This window comes from Pan troglodytes, chromosome 4 (assembly GCF_028858775.2).
Source record: "Pan troglodytes isolate AG18354 chromosome 4, NHGRI_mPanTro3-v2.0_pri, whole genome shotgun sequence".
Lineage (NCBI taxonomy): Eukaryota > Metazoa > Chordata > Mammalia > Primates > Hominidae > Pan > Pan troglodytes.
The window spans coordinates 174,952,781-174,970,608 of record NC_072402.2 but is presented as its reverse complement, the minus strand read 5'-3'; the positions used below and the strand labels follow the sequence as shown (position 1 = coordinate 174,970,608).

The 17,828-nt window shown below is 50.9% G+C and overlaps 1 protein-coding gene and 1 pseudogene across 3 annotated transcripts in view; one reads left to right on the top strand and one right to left on the bottom strand.

Annotated features, from left to right (window-relative positions):
* LMAN2 (lectin, mannose binding 2) overlaps positions 1 to 17,828 on the top strand; it is a 35,359-nt gene that overhangs the window by 3,526 nt on the left and 14,005 nt on the right. The window contains exons 3-8 of one of the 3 annotated variants that reach the window (XM_001141238.6): positions 9,810 to 9,927; positions 10,628 to 10,707; positions 10,889 to 11,050; positions 11,163 to 11,277; positions 13,856 to 13,975; positions 16,008 to 16,693. In XM_001141238.6, coding sequence (XP_001141238.3) covers positions 9,810 to 9,927; positions 10,628 to 10,707; positions 10,889 to 11,050; positions 11,163 to 11,277; positions 13,856 to 13,975; positions 16,008 to 16,168 — 756 coding nt within the window. In that variant the 3' untranslated portion in view covers positions 16,169 to 16,693. Of the gene's footprint in view, positions 1 to 9,809; positions 9,928 to 10,627; positions 10,708 to 10,888; positions 11,051 to 11,162; positions 11,278 to 13,855; positions 13,976 to 15,984; positions 16,694 to 17,828 lie in introns of those variants that run through there. The other 2 variants (XM_016954335.3, XM_016954336.4) reach the window with 2 other exon arrangements.
* On the bottom strand, positions 2,004 to 2,831 carry LOC129144067 (small ribosomal subunit protein uS10-like; annotated as a pseudogene).

Genomic DNA, 17,828 nt, shown 5'->3' with positions numbered 1-17,828 from the left:
GTGTGAGCCACTGTGCCTGGCCAGTATGTCAGTTTTTTAATTGAACTTGTATTTTCATTTCCACACAGAATATTATCCTAATGCAATATATTTAATGCTTGAAAATGTTATTCATTAGCCTACCATATTCTTCTGCAAGTAAAATAAATATAATAATTTAAACTTTTTAATTTTGTTGAGACTGAAACTTTTAATATTTTATTTGAGATTATTATAATTATCTGTACACACTTGATAAAAGTAAATGCATTACACAGTTTTTGAATAATTATTATACAAAAGTAAACATTTTTTGAAACATGAGATCTCAGTAGGATGTCACCCCCTACCCCCATCTGGATGGATAATACTGTCAGAATAAGACAAGTTCAGTACCGCTTCTACTTTTTGTTTTTATGTACATGAATTCTGAGAAACTGTGTTCTCTTAAATAGTAGTTGGAGATGGGGTTATTTTTAAAATTTTAAATTTCTATTATAGATGGGATCTTACTATGTTGCCCAGTCTTATCTTGAACTCTTGGACTCAAGCAATCTTTCCACCTCAGCCTCTGAGTATCTGGGACGCAGGTGCTCACCACCACTGTGCCTGGCACAGCGGGAGTTTTGGTAGAGCAGCATCACTGAATATTTTGATCTTCTTTTGGTTTATAAACCCAACGTCATGCAGTGATCTTTTATCAAAACTTTTGATGATGTTTCGGCTGACTGTTGATTACATCTGCATTCCGTTTCGTTGCAAGCAGAGATGTGGAAACTGCTGAACTGTAAAATAGCCTCTTATTGCCAGGTGATTCTGATGTAGTTGGCCTGGTGTAGGACCAAGGCATTAAGCTTTCTGAGCTCCCCAGGTGGGTTGGCTGTGGGTTAAGAACTGTGGTCATATCGTGTTTGTCCCCAAAAGCAGCTTCTGAATCATTTCCAGCCTGTGCCTTGCCTGCTTAAGATCCTCCAGAGGCCTTCTATTGTCTGTATCATAGTATGTCTCTACTAATCTGCAGTTTTAATCTGGGGTCATGGAGACTTTCTAAGGCCTGCGTAGTCCTGGAGGAGTCCGTTTCCAGGTCCTCCACTGTCTCATGTGCTCATTCCTGAAACCAGCCTCCCCGTGAACATGCTGGGAATGGGTGTGTGGGTTTTCCTTTCCCACCTCCCTCACTCAGTTGCCCTTCTGCTCTGAGGTCAGCCTCCCAGCAGCCTGGTCTTTCTTCAGGGTGTTGTCCCCAGGTGCAGAAAACTCCTGGGCACCAAAGAGACCATTTGAAATCTGGTTTCTGGGCTGACTTTCGTACATGTGAGATATATTTTTTTAAAGTTTTCAAATATATGAGGGCTATTTTAGTTATCTTTTAAAATTGTTTATTATTGTTAGATAGCTGATGGAATTGCATCTTGGTCAGATTTTTTGGACGCGTTCTGTTTGTGCTTATGAATGTGGATTCTCTACTTGTTGACTACAGTGTGCCACGTAGGTTCTTTAGGTCAAACTTGCTTTCTGAGCTTCCCAGGTGGGTCTGCTGTGCAGCCAGGGTTGAGATTGAGTTCGGATCTTCTCTAGCTTTCCTCATGTTTTTGTCTGCTCGCTTTTATAAGTTACTAAGAGCTTTGTTAAAAATTTCTGTGTATGGCTGGGCAAGGTGACATGTGCCTGTAAGTCTCAGCTACTGGGGAGGCTGAGGCAGGAGGATTGCTTGAGTCAAGGAGTTCAAAACCAGCCCAGGCAGCATAGTAAGACCCCATCTCAAAAAAAAAATAAAGTGTTAAAAAAATTTCTGTATATGGATTTGTCTGCATCTTTGTAGTTCTGTCAGTTTCTGTTTTATATGTTTTGAGGCTAAATTAGGTACATACAAAAACTTAGATTTATTATATCTGTAGGTAAATGGAATCTTTTATCATTAAGAAGAACCCCTTTTTACATTTTGTTATGGGTATAGCTGTAGAAGCTTGCTTTTTTTAAAAAAAAAACAACAACCGGTAATCAATTTATTAAAATAGTCAACTTTAAATATCTGCAATGGTGACTTCCACCTCAACTCCTGGCTCAATACTGATGGAAGTAATCTGCTTAATCTCAGAAGGACTGTGGAGGTCAGTGAGCCCCTTGTGGATTCTCATCTGGAAACGATCCCGTGTGTTAGAACCTTCACAAGGAGTTTTTCTTGTGGTGATTCTCGAAGCCTTGATAGGCATTCCAGCTGGTCCTTTCACTTTGAGATTCTTTTCCTTTGCTCCTCTGATCAAGTCAGCACACACCTTTTCTGGGGATTTTATGTTGCAGCTCATTAAAGTGATTCAGATTCAGTGAATTGTCACCTCTGGCTCCGCAGGTTTTCTTCCGGTATCTTTAAAGCCGTGGGTGGGCCGGGCGCGGTGGCTCACGCCTGTAATCCCAGCACTTTGGGAGGCTAAGGCAGGCAGATCACCTGAGGTCGGGAGTTCGAGACCATCCTGGCCAACACGGTGAAACCCCGTCTCTATTAAAAATACAAAAATTAGCTGGGTGTGGTGGCGGGCGCTTGTAGTCCCAGTTACTCTGGAGGCTGAGGCAGGAGAATTGCTTGAACCTGGGAGGCAGAAGTAGCAGTGAGCTGAGATTATGCCACTGCACTCCAGCCTGGGCGACAGAGCGAGACTGTCTCAAAAAATAAATAAATAAATAAATAAATAAATAAATGCCATGGCTGCTGCGAGGCTTCCTGACCAACTTGTTCCTCAGCCAGAGCAAACAGTGGTGAGGCAGGAGCAGGAGCGGGCAGACCACAGCTCTGCACCGCCTGTGGCCGTGTCTTCCTGAAGGAGCAGAAGCTTGCTTTTGGTTAGTGTTTGCATGATACATTTTTCCTGTCCTTTTACTTTTTCCCATTTCTTTATGTTTTAGCGTTTTCTCTTATAAATGGTATATTACTAGGCTTCAGGGGTGTTATTTTTATTGTTGTAAATGCATATAACATAAAATTTACCATTTTAACCCTTTTTACCTTTAAATCCGTTAATTTATGAAACTATTTTCTTCAGTAGGCTACACATTGACATTGAAACAGTGGCTTTTTTTTTTTTTTTTTTTTAGACAGGGTCTTAATCTGTCACCTAGGCTGGAATGCAATGGTGTAATCACAGCTCACTGCAGCCTCGGTCTCCTGGGTGTGATCCTCCCACCTCAGCCTCCTGAGTAGCTGGGACTACAGGCGCACACCACCATGCCTGGCTAATTTTTTTTTTTTTTTTTTTTTGGTAGAAGTAGGGTTTCACCATGTTGACTAGGCTGGTCGTGAACTCTGGGCTCAAGCAGTCCACCCACCTTGGCCTCCCAGAGTGCTGGGATTACAGGCATGAGCCACTGCGCCCAGCCTGACAATGGCATTTAAAAGATGTCATGGCTATCTAAAAAATGTTTCCACTGTTGTACTTACACATCTGCACATGGAAGAAAATTTCTCAAATCTTTCTTCCTTTTCTTTTCTCTTCTCTTCTCTTCTCTTCTTTCTCTTCTTTTCTTTTCTTTTCTTTTTTTGAGACAGGGTCTCACTCTGTTGCCCAGGCTGGAGTGCAGTGGCGCGATCTCGGCTCACCACAACCTCTGCCTCCCGGGTTCAAGTGATTCTCCTGCCTCAGCCTCCCTAGTAGCTGGGACTACAGGCGCCCGCCACCACACCCGGCTAATTTTTGTATTTTTAGTAGGACGAGGTTTCACCATGTTGGCCAGGCTTGGTCTTGAGCTCCTGACCTCAGGTGATCTGCCTGCCTCGGCCTCCCAAAGTGCTGGGATTACAGGTGTGAGCCACTGCATCTGGTCAAATTTCTCAAATATTTCTATTGTGATAAAATGTATGTAACACAGGCTGGGCGCGGTGGCTCACACCTATAATCCCAGCACTTTGGGAGGCCGAGGTAGGTGGATCACGAGGTCAGGAGATCAAGACCATCCTGGCCAACAACCCCGTCTCTACTAAAAATACAAATAATTAGCTGGTCATGGTGGCGTGTGCCTGTAATCCCAGCTACTCAGGAGGCTGAGGCAGGAGAATTGAACCAGGGAGGTAGAGGTTGCGGTGAGCTGAGATCACGCCGCTGCACTCCAGCCTGGCGACAGATGTCGCAAGACTCTGTCTCAAAAAAAAAAAAAAAAAAAAAATGTAACAAAGTGTACCATTTTAACCAGTTTTTAAAATTAAAAAAAAAATTTTTTTTTTTAGAGACGGGGGCGGGGTCTCACTTTGTCACGGAGGCTGGAGTGCAGTGGTGCAATCCTAGCTCATTGCAGCCTCGAACTCCTGGAGTCCAGTGATCCTCCTGCTTAGTGTCCTGAGTAGCTGGGATTACAAGGCATGTGCTATTGTGCCTGGCTAATTTTTTTTTTTTTTTAATTTTTTGTAGAGCTGGGGTCTCACTATGCTGCCCCGGGCTGGTCTCGAACTCCTGGCCTCAAGCAATCCTCCTGCCTTGGCCTCCCAAAGTGCTGGGATTACAGGCGTGAGCTACTGCGCCTGGCCCATTTTAACCATTTTTAAGTGTACAGGTCAGTGGCATTAAGTGCATTCACATTGCTGTGTAGCCATCACCACCGTCCGTCTCCAGAACTCTTTGCTCATCCCAACTGAAACTCTCTACCCATTTAACAATCACTCCCATCCCCACAGTCCCTGGTAACCACCATTCTACCTCATTTCTGTAAATTTGACTATTCTAGGCATCTCACATAAATGATAAATGGAGGCATACAATATTTGTCTTCTTTGTCTGACTTATTTTACTGAGCATATGCTGAACGTTCCTCCATACTGTAGTATATGTCAGTACTGCATTCCTTTTTGTTGCTGAGTAATATTCGTGTGAGTGTTTGTGTGTGTGTGTGTGTGTGTCTAGACCACATTCCGTGTGTGTGTGTGTGTGTGTCTAGACCACATTCCGTGTATTCATCTATTCGTAATGGACACTTGGGTTGTTTCCATCTGTTGCCATTGTGAATAGTGATGCAGTGAACATTGGTATACCAGTATCTGTTTGAATCCTACTTTCAGTTCTTTTGGGTATATACCCAGGAAGTAGAATCTCTGGATCATACGGTCATTCTATTTTTACTTTTTTGAGGACTACCAAACTGTTTTCTGTAGCAACTGCACCATTTTATATTCCCACCAGCAATGCACAAGGATTCCAATTTCTCCACATCCTTGCCAACATTTGTTATTATTTATTTATTTATTGAGATGAAGTCTCACCCTGTCGCTGGGCTGGAGTGCCGTGGCGCGATCTCGGCTCACTGGAACCTCTGCCTCCCGGGTTCAAGTGATTCTCCTGCCTCAGCCTCCCGAATAGCTGGGACTACAGGTGCCCGCCACCATGCCCAGTTAATTTTTAAAATATTTTTAGTAGAGACAGGGTTTCACCGTGTTAGCCAGGACGGTCTCCATCTCTTGACCTCGTGATCTGCCCGCCTTGGCCTCCCAAAGTGCTGGGACTACAGGCATGAGCCACCGCGCCCGGCCTAGGGTTTTTTAATATATTCTAGATATTAATCCCTTATCAGATATGTGATTTGCAAATATTTTCTCCTGTTCTGTGGGTTGTCTTTTCACCCTCTTGATCATGCTCTTTGATGTACAAAAATTTTAGTTTTAGTGAAGTACAATTTATCTTTTTTTTTTTTTTTGTCTGTGCTTTTGGTGCTATATCCAAGAAATCTTTACTAAATCCAGTGTCATGAACATTTTTTCCCTAGATTTTCTTCTAAGAGTTTTAAAGGGTTTTTTTGTTGGTTCGTTTATTGTTTTTTGAGGCAGGGTCTCATTTTATTGCCCAGGCCGGAGTGCAGTGGCGTGAACACGGCTCGCTGCAGCCTCGACCTCTCCAGCTCAGGTGATCCTCCTGCCTCAGCCCCACAGGTAGCTGGGACTACAGGCATGTGCAGTCAGGCCCAGCTAATTTTTGTATTTTTTTGTAGAGACAGGTTTTCACCGTGTTGCCTGGGCTAGTCTTGAACTTCTGCACTCTGGTGATCCACCTGCCTCAGCCTCCCAAAGTGTTTCAGATTACAGGTGTGAGCCACTGCAACCGGCCAGGTTTTAGCTCTTAAGTTTAGATCTCTGATCTTTATATACTTATTATTATTATTTTTTATAGAGATGGAGTCTTGCTGTGTTGCCCAGGCTGGTCTTGAACTCCTTGGCTCAAGCAAACCTCCCATGATGGCCTCCCAAGGTGCTGGGACTACAGGTATGAGCTACTGCACCTGGCCTCTTTACTTTTCAAATTAAACTTTTTATTTTGACATAATTATAAATTCACATGCCGTTGCAGGAAATAATACAGAGATCCTAGGTGCCCTTGGGTTTTGTTTTTTTATTTAGCATTTAGTCCATTTACATTTAATGAAATATGATACATTTGGGTTTAATCTGCTATCTTACTCTATATATTCAAATTGCCTATTCTCTGTTCATTTTTCTCTCTAGTCTTCTTTTAGGTTAATTTTTATTATCCTATTTTTCCTCTTCTATTAGCTTGAAAGTTATATGCTCTTTTCTCAGTTTTAAGTGGTCAACCTAGAATTTAAAGCAGGCATTCATGTTGTACCAAAGACTAATGATAATGTGTACTTTACCTTCTTCCTGGACAGTGCAAGGATCCTAACACACTTTAACTCCATTTATTGTTGTCATTTGTTTTAATTATTTCTGTTTTAAATCACACAACCCATTGTTTTGTGCAGTCAGATATTTAGATTTTCACCCTTATAGTCACTGTATTTGTTGTTCTTCGTTCCTTCTGGAATCTGACTTTACATCTGGATGGGGATCATTTTCTTTCTCCCTGAAGAATGAAAGTGTGAGTCTGCTAATGAATTCTTTTGGTTTTTGTTTGTTTGTCTCAAAATATCTTTATTTTACCTTCATTCTTGAAGGATACATTTGCTGAGTATAGAATCCCATGCTGGCTGTTACCTTCCTGTGTCTCCAGACATATCAGTCATCTGCCTTCTTGCTCCCGCTGTTCCCGCTGTGAAGCCGGGTGTCAGGCTGATTATTGCTCCTGTGAGAGTCATTACTTTTTTCCCTCTGGTTCCTTTTTCTTTAAGATTATTATTTTTTTTATGGCCGGGCGCGGTGGCTCACGCCTGTAATCCCAGCACTTTGGGAGGCCGAGACGGGCGGATCACCTCAGGTCGGGAGTTCAAGACCAGCCTGACCAACATAGAGAAACCCTGTCTCTACTAAAAATACAAAATTAGCCAGGCGTAGTGGCGCATGCCTGTAATCCCAGCTCCTCAGGAGGCTGAGGCAGGAGAATCGTTTGAACCCAGGAGGCAGAGGTTGCAGTGAGCCAAGATCACGCCATTGCACTCCAGCCTGGCAACAAGAGCGAAACTCCGTCTCACAAAAAAAAAAAAAAAAAGAAAAAAAAAAGGCTGGGCGTGGTGGCTCACGTCTGTAATCTCAGCACTTTGGGAGGCTGAGGTGGGCGGATCACAAGGTCAGGAGATCGAGACCATCCTGGCTAACACGGTGAAACCCTGTCTCTACTAAAAATACAAAAAAATTAGCCGGGTGTGGTGGCGGGCGCCTGTAGTCCCAGCTACTGGGGAGGCTGAGGCAGGAGAATGGCGTGAACCCGGGAGGCAGAGCTCGCAGTGAGCCGAGATTGTGCCACTGCACTCCAGCCTGGGCGACAGAGTGAGTCTGATTTTTTTTGAGAAAGAGTCTCACTCTGTTGCCCAGGCTGGAATGCAGTGGCACAATCTCGGCTCACTGCAACCTCCACCTCCCAGATTCAAGCAGTTCTCCCGCCTCAGCCTCCCAAGTAGCTGGGATTACAGGCACACACCACCACGCCTGGCTAATTTTTGTATTTTTAGTAGAGACGGGGTTTCACCATGTTGGCCAGGCTGGCCTCAACCTCAAGTGATCCACCTGCCTCAGCCTCCCAAAGTGCTGAGATTACAGGCGTGAGCCACCGCACCCGGCCAAGATTCTCTGTTTTTAAGGAGAACAGTAGACACTCCAGACTAGATGGGGGAGGACGTGGGTTGAAAAACTACCTATTGGGTACTGTTCTCCCTGCCTGGGTGCAGTATACCCATGTAACCTGCACATGTAGCCCCTGTATCTAAAATAAAAGTTGAAATTGAAAAGAAAGAAAAAATGCTTTTGTGGCACACGTTCTCAGGATTGCCTGGGGCTGTACCACGGGGAAAAAAATCAGAAAAAAATAGTTTCATGTTAAAAAAAACTGTTTTTTTTGTTGTTGTTGTTGTTTCCTCTATCCCTCCCTTCTTTTTTTGTGCCTAAATATGGTTTTCTTTTTAGTCATCTCCTTTGGTTTGTAGGACTTTTCAAGTTTGTGGCATGTCTTTGAATCAGTTTTAGTAAGTGCTTAGACATCTTTAAATATTCCTTTGCCTTCATTTCTCACATCTTACTCGGGAATCCCAATTATATGAGTCTTTGCCTCTCTCACTGCTTCCTCTGTCTCTTACCCACAATTCTATATCTTCCATTCTTTTGTGCTCTCGGGGACTCGGCCTAGGTTTTGTTATCTGGGTTCCTGGTGCCCAGAGTGGGAGCAGTGAGTCTGTGGCATCAATGAATGAATGAAGCATATTGCTCAAATTGGGGTACAGTGTTTTTTATTTTTCTGTGATCACAGAAGTAATATGTTTATTATACATTATTCAAACATGGTAAACAGTCGCCATAATCCCCCTCCCAGAATTACCCATCATTAATACTGGTTCATGTTCCTTTACTCCTGTGTTCATTTCTCTTCATGCTCATCTGCATTGGACGTTAATGGTCTTTTTCACAGTTGCCAGTCTGACAGGTCAACATCCTGTTTGGGTTTGCCTTTGTGATGGGTCTTTGTTTAATCACTTGCTTACATACCCATCTGCAGACTTCCTGAAAGTGGATTCTTGTCACCGTGTGTGTTGACACCTTAGTTTTCACAAGCGACTTCCTGATTGATGCCTAAGGCCAGGCTTTCTCCCTTGCCGTAGGCGGTGCCCATCCCTGCCCCAGCTCACATGGTGGTGCCCTTGAGTCCCAGAGCACGACCCTGACCAGCTCTCATCCCCAGCGCTGGTACCACACTTAGGCTGGGCTGGGGAGGTGAACTGGTGAAGGGCTGGGTTTTGGAGTCAGCCAGACCTGGGCTTGAGGCCAGCAGCACTGACCCGGCCTGATTTTCCTCACTTGGGAAGGTTGGTTAGCAGGGTGGATGTGGCAGTGGATGTGGGTGACCAGAAAGGGGCTGGTGCAATTTATGTGAAAGGCCTGCAGGCCGCGGGAAGTACCGAAGGCAGAGCAGAGCTCTCGGAGTCAGAAAGCCCTGCGCGTGAGTCCAGACGGTCCACTGAGCTGCTCTGGACAAGTTGTTACACCTCTGAATTTGTTTTCCTGTAAAATACTTTGCTCAAATAGGAGTTGTAACCTCTGCATAAGGTTCCAGGCCAAGAGCAGTGGATGGAGAGGAAATGGCTGGTGGGTTTGGCTGGTAATGAGGGTGAACAGTGTGGCAGCCACCTAAACCTACTCAGGAGCAGCCTGAGGTCTGCTGGCGGGGTCTGGGCCTCAGGCAGCCTTGGAACACTGGCCTCCCCCACCTCACCTGGTGCCCAACAGTCTCTTCCCTTCACGCCCAGAACATTTAGGGGTCTGTGGTCAGTGGCACTTGTGGCCCTGTGCCAAGGAGTGCCCAGTCTTAGCTGGGGAGAGAAGAGAGGTCTGTGGGGCAGGGGCCATGCTGGGGTTGCCTCCAGCTTGCTGGAAGGCCCTGGGGAGCTCTGAGCAGCCCATTCTGCTCTCCCTCCAGCCCTGCTTCCTCAAAGACTGGGAAATGCACGTCCACTTCAAAGTCCACGGCACAGGGAAGAAGAACCTCCATGGAGACGGCATCGCCTTGTGGTACACCCGGGACCGCCTCGTGCCAGGTGGGCTGGTGTTCGCTCAGCTGGGCCCTGTGGGGGTGGGCACGGGCATGGCTGCTGGCCCCCTAGGGAGGTGGGGTGGGGCTGCCTGTGGCTCGTGGGGCCCAGCGTCTCCTCTCCTGTTAGGAAAGTGCTGCCTCCCGTGGATAAAGTCCTGCGCCTACGGAAGGAGCCTGGCTCTGGAAGGAAGGTCACTGAGGGGAGAGGAGCAGCTGGGTCCTGCAGCTCAACCCTACACCCTCATTGGCCTGGTTTTACCATTTTAAACAGTTATTGTTGTAAAAAAGCCAAAACATGAAGACTGTGTGGCTGTGACTGCATGGGGCCCACAGACCCTGAGGTGTTTCCTTGGTGGCTCTTCACAGAATGTTTGCTGCCCCTAATATAGAGGGTAGAGCCTCCTGGGTAGGGCTGTCCTGTGGCTCACTGTTTTTTGTAGGCCAGGTACCCCCTTGACACCTGACACCTGCCTCAGTCCCCTCACAGTTCAGCCTTCAAACTTGAGTCCTCTGTGTCATATGCCTAGACCCCCCACTTCTGAGGAGAAAGCCTCAGCTTTCTCCTTTCACGATCCCTTCTCTCTCGGTGAATGGCCAGTGGGTTGGGCTCTCGCCCCCACCCATGTTGGCATTGCTTGCCTTTTAGGTACCCATGGGACAGCTCCTGTTTCTCCCATTCTGAGAGCATCTGCTTATAATTCTAGGGCCTGTGTTTGGAAGCAAAGATAACTTCCACGGCTTAGCCATCTTCCTGGACACCTACCCCAATGATGAGACCACTGAGGTAGGCCCCTGCTCTCTCCTGCTGAGCAGGAAAGGAAGGACTGGGCAGTCGGCTAGAGGAGGGGGCCCTGGGACTTCCATGGTCCTGGCACAAGAGGAGCCTCCAGGGATTGGGGTGGTGGGTGCCCCTGCTCGCCCCACAGGCTGGGCTGCTTGTGGAGTAACCGGTGTCTTGGTCCCAGCGCGTGTTCCCGTACATCTCGGTGATGGTGAACAATGGCTCCCTGTCCTACGACCACAGCAAGGATGGGCGCTGGACCGAGCTGGCGGGCTGCACGGCTGACTTCCGCAACCGCGATCACGACACCTTCCTGGCTGTGCGCTACTCCCGGGGCCGTCTGACGGTGAGCAGGCTAGGCGGTGGGGGTGGCAGCTGGTGGGCCTGTGCTGGTCCCACAGAGGCTCAGGAGGGCAGGCTGCTGTCCTGCGAGGTGCTTAGCGTTCTGGGCCCTGCAGGTGATGACCGACCTGGAGGACAAGAACGAGTGGAAGAACTGCATTGACATCACAGGAGTGCGCCTGCCCACCGGCTACTACTTCGGGGCCTCCGCCGGCACCGGCGACCTGTCTGGTGAGTGGGCCGGGCCAGGCGTTGGTTCCCAGCCCAACTCACCCTGAGGGACTGGGAGCTTTCCATGCAGTTGATTGCCTGCCTTCATGTGGTTTCTGGGCTCACCTGGCTGTGTTCCTCCTCCTCCTTTCTTCTGTAAATGGCCTGTCCGGGCCTCAGTCCTTGAACAGTCCCTTGGCAACCTTCCCCATCAGGAGGCAGCGGGTCAATTAGATTTGGGCAATGTAGATTCCCAGATTTATCTCCAGCCCAGACCGCTCTGGACCTGCTCAGCCCTTGTGCCCACAGCTGAGGCCACATCTTGCCCATCGGGATGTCAGTGGCACCTGTGCCCCTCTATTTGCTTGCTGTCTTTCTGGACCCTTCTTTCTCTCACATGGCACCTCTGGTCCATCAACAGTCCCTGTGGCTTTATTTTCACAGCACGTCCCACCACTTCCCTCCCCTCCCTGACTACCTGGCGGCTTCAGGCCACCAGTGTCTCTCACAGGAGGCTCCCAAGTGGTCCCCTCCTTCACCAGCCCCCAACAGTCTCTCGTGAGCACAGCAGCCGAGTAATTGCCTTCAGTAATCGCCTTCAGCCCGTGTGAGGCCTCCTGCTGCTCTGCTCAGAGCTCTGCAGGGGGCGCCAGGGCCTCTGTGCCAGCCCTGCCACCTCTGGCTCCCCGCTCACTGCTCCCCCTGCCTACTGTGGCTTCCAGCTGCTGCCTGGATGCGCCTGTGCCCTCCTGCCCCGGCTGTTTCACCCTTGTCTCCTAGGGCCTTGCTCAGATGTTACCTCCTCAGTGCGGCCTTCCCTGATGCCCTCGTGGAATGTCGTGCCCCCTCCTGTAGTCCCCAGCCTACTCCGCAGCATCTTTGCCGGCTTTATTTTTCTTCATAATATTTACCATCTTTGAGTCTACCGAGTAATTAATTTTATTGTTTCTGGCCCTCCTGCTCAATTGTAAGCTCTATAAATGGCTGTTTGGCCCAGGGCAGGTGCTCAGCAAGCACTGGGGTGCCTCTAACCTGCTCAGGCCTCACTGGTCACCAGGGCGTGGTGGCCCTTGGCTGTGGTTCTTGGTTTCTCTTTGGGGCCCTGAGCAGGTGCCAGGCCCAGGGCCAGCTCCTGACCAGAACTGGCACGTGACACGGGGGACCTGACATGGGCGGTTTATCCTCAGGATGACCCATTCCAGGGCCTGTAGTCTGCCCACTGCCCAGGAGCCTCCTCTCTCAGCATGGAAGTGCTTGGGTCCACTCAGACCCCAGAACATCCATTGTTTGGGGGTTTTTCAGTCATATACCCAGCAGAGGAGAGAGGTCTGGTAAGCACCCTTCCTGCCAACCAGCTTTCATCATTTCCAGCTCGCGCCTGGCTGGTTTCCCTCCTGCCCCGGGTTGCCTGGAACTTTATCACACTGTTTCAGCCCTTGTCTTTGGAGGGTTCTTGATAGGAGCAGAGCAGCACCAGGGCTGTGGCCGGTGGCAGCTCTCACAGCTGTTGGGAGAGCCCAGCACAGAGTGGAGGAGGCACCATGAGGGGAGCCGTGTCTGACCGCTGGTCAGGGGTCATCAGTGCCAGGCACCTTACGGGTGATGTCACCTGATGTATTTTTAGGCAGATGGCCGTCTCGTTCCCTTTTTACTCAACCATTGGGAGTTTGAAAACTGAAAGGATTTTTCCTAAGATACGAGCAGGAAGCAGCAGAGCCCAGATGGGAACTGGGGCCTGACTCCAGGGCCGGTCCTTGTCCTGCAGGGCCGCTCGCCGTCTCCAAGGGCTGCGCATGCTCGGCTCTCACACTGTGTGCCTGGCCGAGCTCTTGCTCAGTAGGTCCCCCCTTGGCTCCAGAGATTCCTGCTCCCTTCAACAAGGCCTTTCCTCAGATTCCAGTCCCAGGCTGACCAGGACCCACGTGTCGGCTTTGAGCCTCAGCCTCCTCATCTCTACAATTGGGTGATCCATCAGCGTCAAGCCAGGGCTCTTCCCTGTGCATGCCGTTGGACAGAGCCTTTCCCCAGTCTCCTCAGGCACAGCCGCTGACCTGCGTTAGGCTCAGGCCTTTAGCTGGTTGCCGAGTTGTTCCCCTGCAGCCTGTATGTGGGTCTCTGTGGCAAGAATGTCTGGTGGCTCCTGCCCTTGGGAGCCTCAGCCTTCTCAGCCAGTCACACAGCGACTGTTGGTCCTTCCCGGGTCTGTTTTTGAGCACGTCCTCTGCAGGCAGGCCATCTTCTGTGTGGTGTAGACCTTCTCATGTACTTGCCATGGCAACCACACAGATGGAGATCATCACTCCTCTACATGTGCGGAACATGAGCCTCAAAGAGGGCGGCAGACCCCAGGATTTAGACCCAGATGATTCTGCTTGTAAAGCCCTTACTGTTTTCTCTCCACTCTGCCTCCTCTCTTTTTTATTGCTGGTGACTGGAGGGAGCTGGGAAGAAAACAGGCCCTAGCCGGCCGGGCAGTGCTCTCCCCGGGGGCCTGGCAGGTTTACTGGCTGCAGCAGCAGCTTTCCTTGTGGGAGGGTCTTGGGCCATGTGCCCTGCGGCTGGCCTGTAGGCTGTCACAGGTTTATTCTTGGTCCTGCAGACAATCATGACATCATCTCCATGAAGCTGTTCCAGCTGATGGTGGAGCACACGCCTGACGAGGAGAGCATCGACTGGACCAAGATCGAGCCCAGCGTCAACTTCCTCAAGTCGCCCAAAGGTGCGTGTGCACAGCCCCGCCCTGCCTGGGCCTGGGCGGCCTGACCCAGAATGGGGTGAAGCCAGCCTGGCGGGTCTTGTGGTCCAGTCGTGGTTGTGGTGGTTGTGGTCTGGGCTCTTGGATCAGCCCGGTCCTGGCAAGCGGCACTGGCTGGCCCTGTCCGAGCTCCTAGAGGATTGGGCTTGGATCATGTCAGCTCTGGCAAGTTTTTGAGTAAATGAATGAGGCGGAAGAGAAGTCTGCAGAGAGTCAGTCCCTGAGGACATCCTAGTCACGTGAGTGCTGTGGCAGCAAGCAGTGGCTGATCAACAAATGTGTGAGTGGTGGGCCAGCATCCTCCCTCACTAGGTGCTGGGGCAGTGGCCAGCAGAGCCAGGGGGCTGGGTATGTTGGCCCACCTGTCCCTTCTGTGAGCCACCTGGAAGAAGTCGTGCTGCTGGTCAAGGGGGTGGATTCCTTAGCTAGAAGGAGAGAGAAAGCAAGATTGGAAATTGGGTTTCTACAAAACCCGAAGCCTGGGTTCTTCCCATGGCACTAATTAGCTACCCCTTTCCTCACAGAGTGAACGTTGTGGTTGGAGGAATGAGGCATCTGTGTGTGGAGAAGTCCACCCTAAGAGCCACAGATGCGTGCCTGGGGGTCCAGCCAGTGACAGAAGTGCACGGTGCGGGCTCTGTCGTAGCCCAGCCCTGGGTCCCCATGCCGCGTGGGCCAGTTTGGCCGCGTGTTTCTGCTTTTCAGGAGAAGCCAGGATCCAGTGTTTTATGTGACAGTTCAGTTTTTAAAGATTCAGATTATTTTGAAATGTTTTGGGGCCACACAAACCTTGCTGCAACCTTTGGTCAGAAGGCTGCCAGCTGCTGGGTGTTTGCAGAGGTGGCACCTGCCTTGCCCACCCAGCATCCCGTGCAGCTGGCAAGGCAGGATGAACTCGTTTTTAGATTCAATCCATTTGTTCCTTCAGATGTGACCAAAGCTGCCCTCTGTGCCTAGCTATGGGCTGGGTGCTGGAGACACAAGAGATCAGGCAGGCCCTGCCCCTGGGGCTCATTCTAGGGGCTGCGGCAGACAGGGAGACGGAGCCGTGAGAGCCCTGAGGCTGAGTGGCTTTCTGGGGAAGCACCATCCCTAGGGACCTCCGAATTCAGTCAGTGGCTGCTGCTGTCGGTGTGCAGAGCAGAGGCTGGGGTGAGAGTGGTCAGCAGGCCTGCTGGTGGCAGCTTGTGCAGGAAGGGAGGATGGAGGTTGGCTTGTGGCTGGCAAGAGGGTGGCACGCGCATCGCTGAAAGGCAGGGCCTGGGCCTGAGGCCTGGGTGTGGGGACGCCTGAGGAGACTGTACAGTGTGGAGTCGGGGGGGCCGCAGTCAGGGAGGGAGGCAGAGTGGCAGAAACATGGCCCAGCCAGACCCCAGCTCCTCCACCCACAGCCTGGAGAGCTTGGGAAAGTCAGTGTCTTCTCTCAGCCTGTACAAGGGAGCGTACCAGTGGGCCCCATCCCAGGATGGGCAGGACCTGTGGGAACCTTGTGTGGAGGAGAGAGGCTGTGGGCTGGGGTGGAGTGTGGGACTCGTCCTGGGAGACCCTCCTGGGGGGCTGCCGAGAGCATCCAGCTGTGGGCTGGGAGAGCCTGTGACCAGGGCCGCGCTGCTCCAGAAAGGGCCCTCAGACCACAGCGTGGGGGTGGGGCTTGGATATGTAGACTCCTGGGCCTCCCCTTATCCAGAGTTGGACTCAGAGGAGCCCAGGAGTCTGGTTTTAACTGGCTTCCTGCAGCAGAAGGCAGCCCAGGCTTGTCGCTGGGGTCCCGGGTCCCTGTGGGCTTGGTCCTCTCTCTGCCCCATCCTGCCCTGGGGACTGCAGAGCTGGCTGGGATGGGCTTCACCTGACCTCTGCCCCTCCCCGGTGAGGGGGGTGAGTACGACCGGCCTGCCCACCGTGGCCGGCTGTCCTGTTCCATCCCCACTGCCCTCCTGCAGCCCCCTGATCCCCGGCCCGTGCTGCCGTTTCAGCTCCCCCGTTTCTTCTCCCCCAGACAACGTGGACGACCCCACGGGGAACTTCCGCAGCGGGCCCCTGACGGGGTGGCGGGTGTTCCTGCTGCTGCTGTGCGCTCTCCTGGGCATCGTTGTCTGCGCCGTGGTGGGGGCCGTGGTGTTCCAGAAGCGGCAGGAGCGGAACAAGCGCTTCTACTGAGTGGCGCCTCCGGCGGGGCCTGTCCCTGAGCCCAGGAGCCAATGTGAACTTTTTTTTTTTACCGGGATTATAAAAGAACAACAAGATGACCTTATTTCTTAACTGTTTCAAATAAATGATTAAAGTATTTTCATACATTTTGCTTCTTGCCCAGCAGGGACAGGTGGCAGAGCCGAGGCTTAGGGTCTGGCACCCCCCACAGCTGGAGACGGAGGCTCTCCTGGGGCTGCTGTCTCAGGAGCAGGGGTCTGTGTCTACAGATGGGCTGTGGCCCCTGCAGGCAGCTGTTGAACACTGGCGGGTCCCCCGGACCACACTGGGGTGGGCTCCTGAGGACGTGGGGAAGTGATTTTGTTTTGTGGTGTGTGGCACGTGTGGCGACGGATAAGGCCTGAACTGGGAAACCCAGGCCTTCCTGTTCACCCTGAGCTGCTTCCTGAGACGGATGCTCAAGTGAGGCTGCAGGCGCTGTGTGGTGGGGCCGAGTGTGACCGTTTGGTAAATAAAGTGAAATACCCAACCTCAGCCGTGTGACTGTCCTGAGGGGCTTGCTTTGCTTTCTCTTCTAATGACTTCCAGCCCGCCAGTGCTTTAGGGCTTTCAGCTCGTCCGCTCTGACCTGCAGAGTCCCGGAGGATGGGATGGGTTGCCCTGTTTCCCAGCTGGGGACACACGGCTCTCAGAGGTCAAGTACAGCTTGCCCAGTGTCACCTGGCAAGTGATGTTTTGGGGATGGGGCCCTGTGCTGTCTCCCACATGCTCTGGGCCTCTGGGTAAAAGGATGGGTGGTAAGGGGCACCACGTGGAAGCTTGGCTTGGCAGGCGGGTACACTGACGGGGAACTCCGGGGGGCTCTGGGATGATGTGCAAGGGGCTGGAGGATGGTGGGGGTGGTTGTGGCAGTCCCTTTGGGGCACCTCAGGGGACAAAGATGGTAACGGGGAGTGGAGGAAAGGCAGCAGCTGAAGGCATGGCACCACCCCTGGCAGCTTCCATAGTCGTCGCCCCCAGCTGTGGCTGCCTCCACCTCGCGCCGTGGAGCAGCACGTCCCGTCCCGTCCCAAGCCACCCCTCTGGCTCTGATCCCAACTCTAGCCCTCCTTGGACACCTTGCTGAGCCGATGATCTTGTCTTCCTCGTCCCCTTCCCACTACCCGTTCAGTTGCATTTGAATCTCCCACCTTAGAAGCCAGCCCTCCCTCCCTTCAGCAGCCAGGCTTTTGGTAATTAACACTATCAAACAGATTATCATTGCAAAAAATATAGGGAGACATGAGTGAGAGTAAGGACTTTACCCTCTGTCTCTCATTCTCAGAGCTCTTCACTGATCCACTGTCACCCGCCTCTCGTGTCCTCTGTGTTTCCTCCTTCAACAGGTTAGACGTCTAGAGATTCCACACACTGACTGAGAGGTTCGAGTTTGTGCTTCTTTCACGGGTTTGGGAGCCTGTTCATGAAGCCTGAAGAGTAATCATGATCCTCCTTATTGAAGTATTTTATTAACACTTTTCCCAAAGCAGTTCCTTTCCTTGAAAAGGTAGCAGATCGTGTGTTTATGACAGGCCCTGCTTCGGAGCGATTGAGGCACATAACTCATTTCATCCACAACGCTCACCTCTCAGGTGCTGGAGGGCTTTTAGGCCAGGTGTGTAGGGCCGAG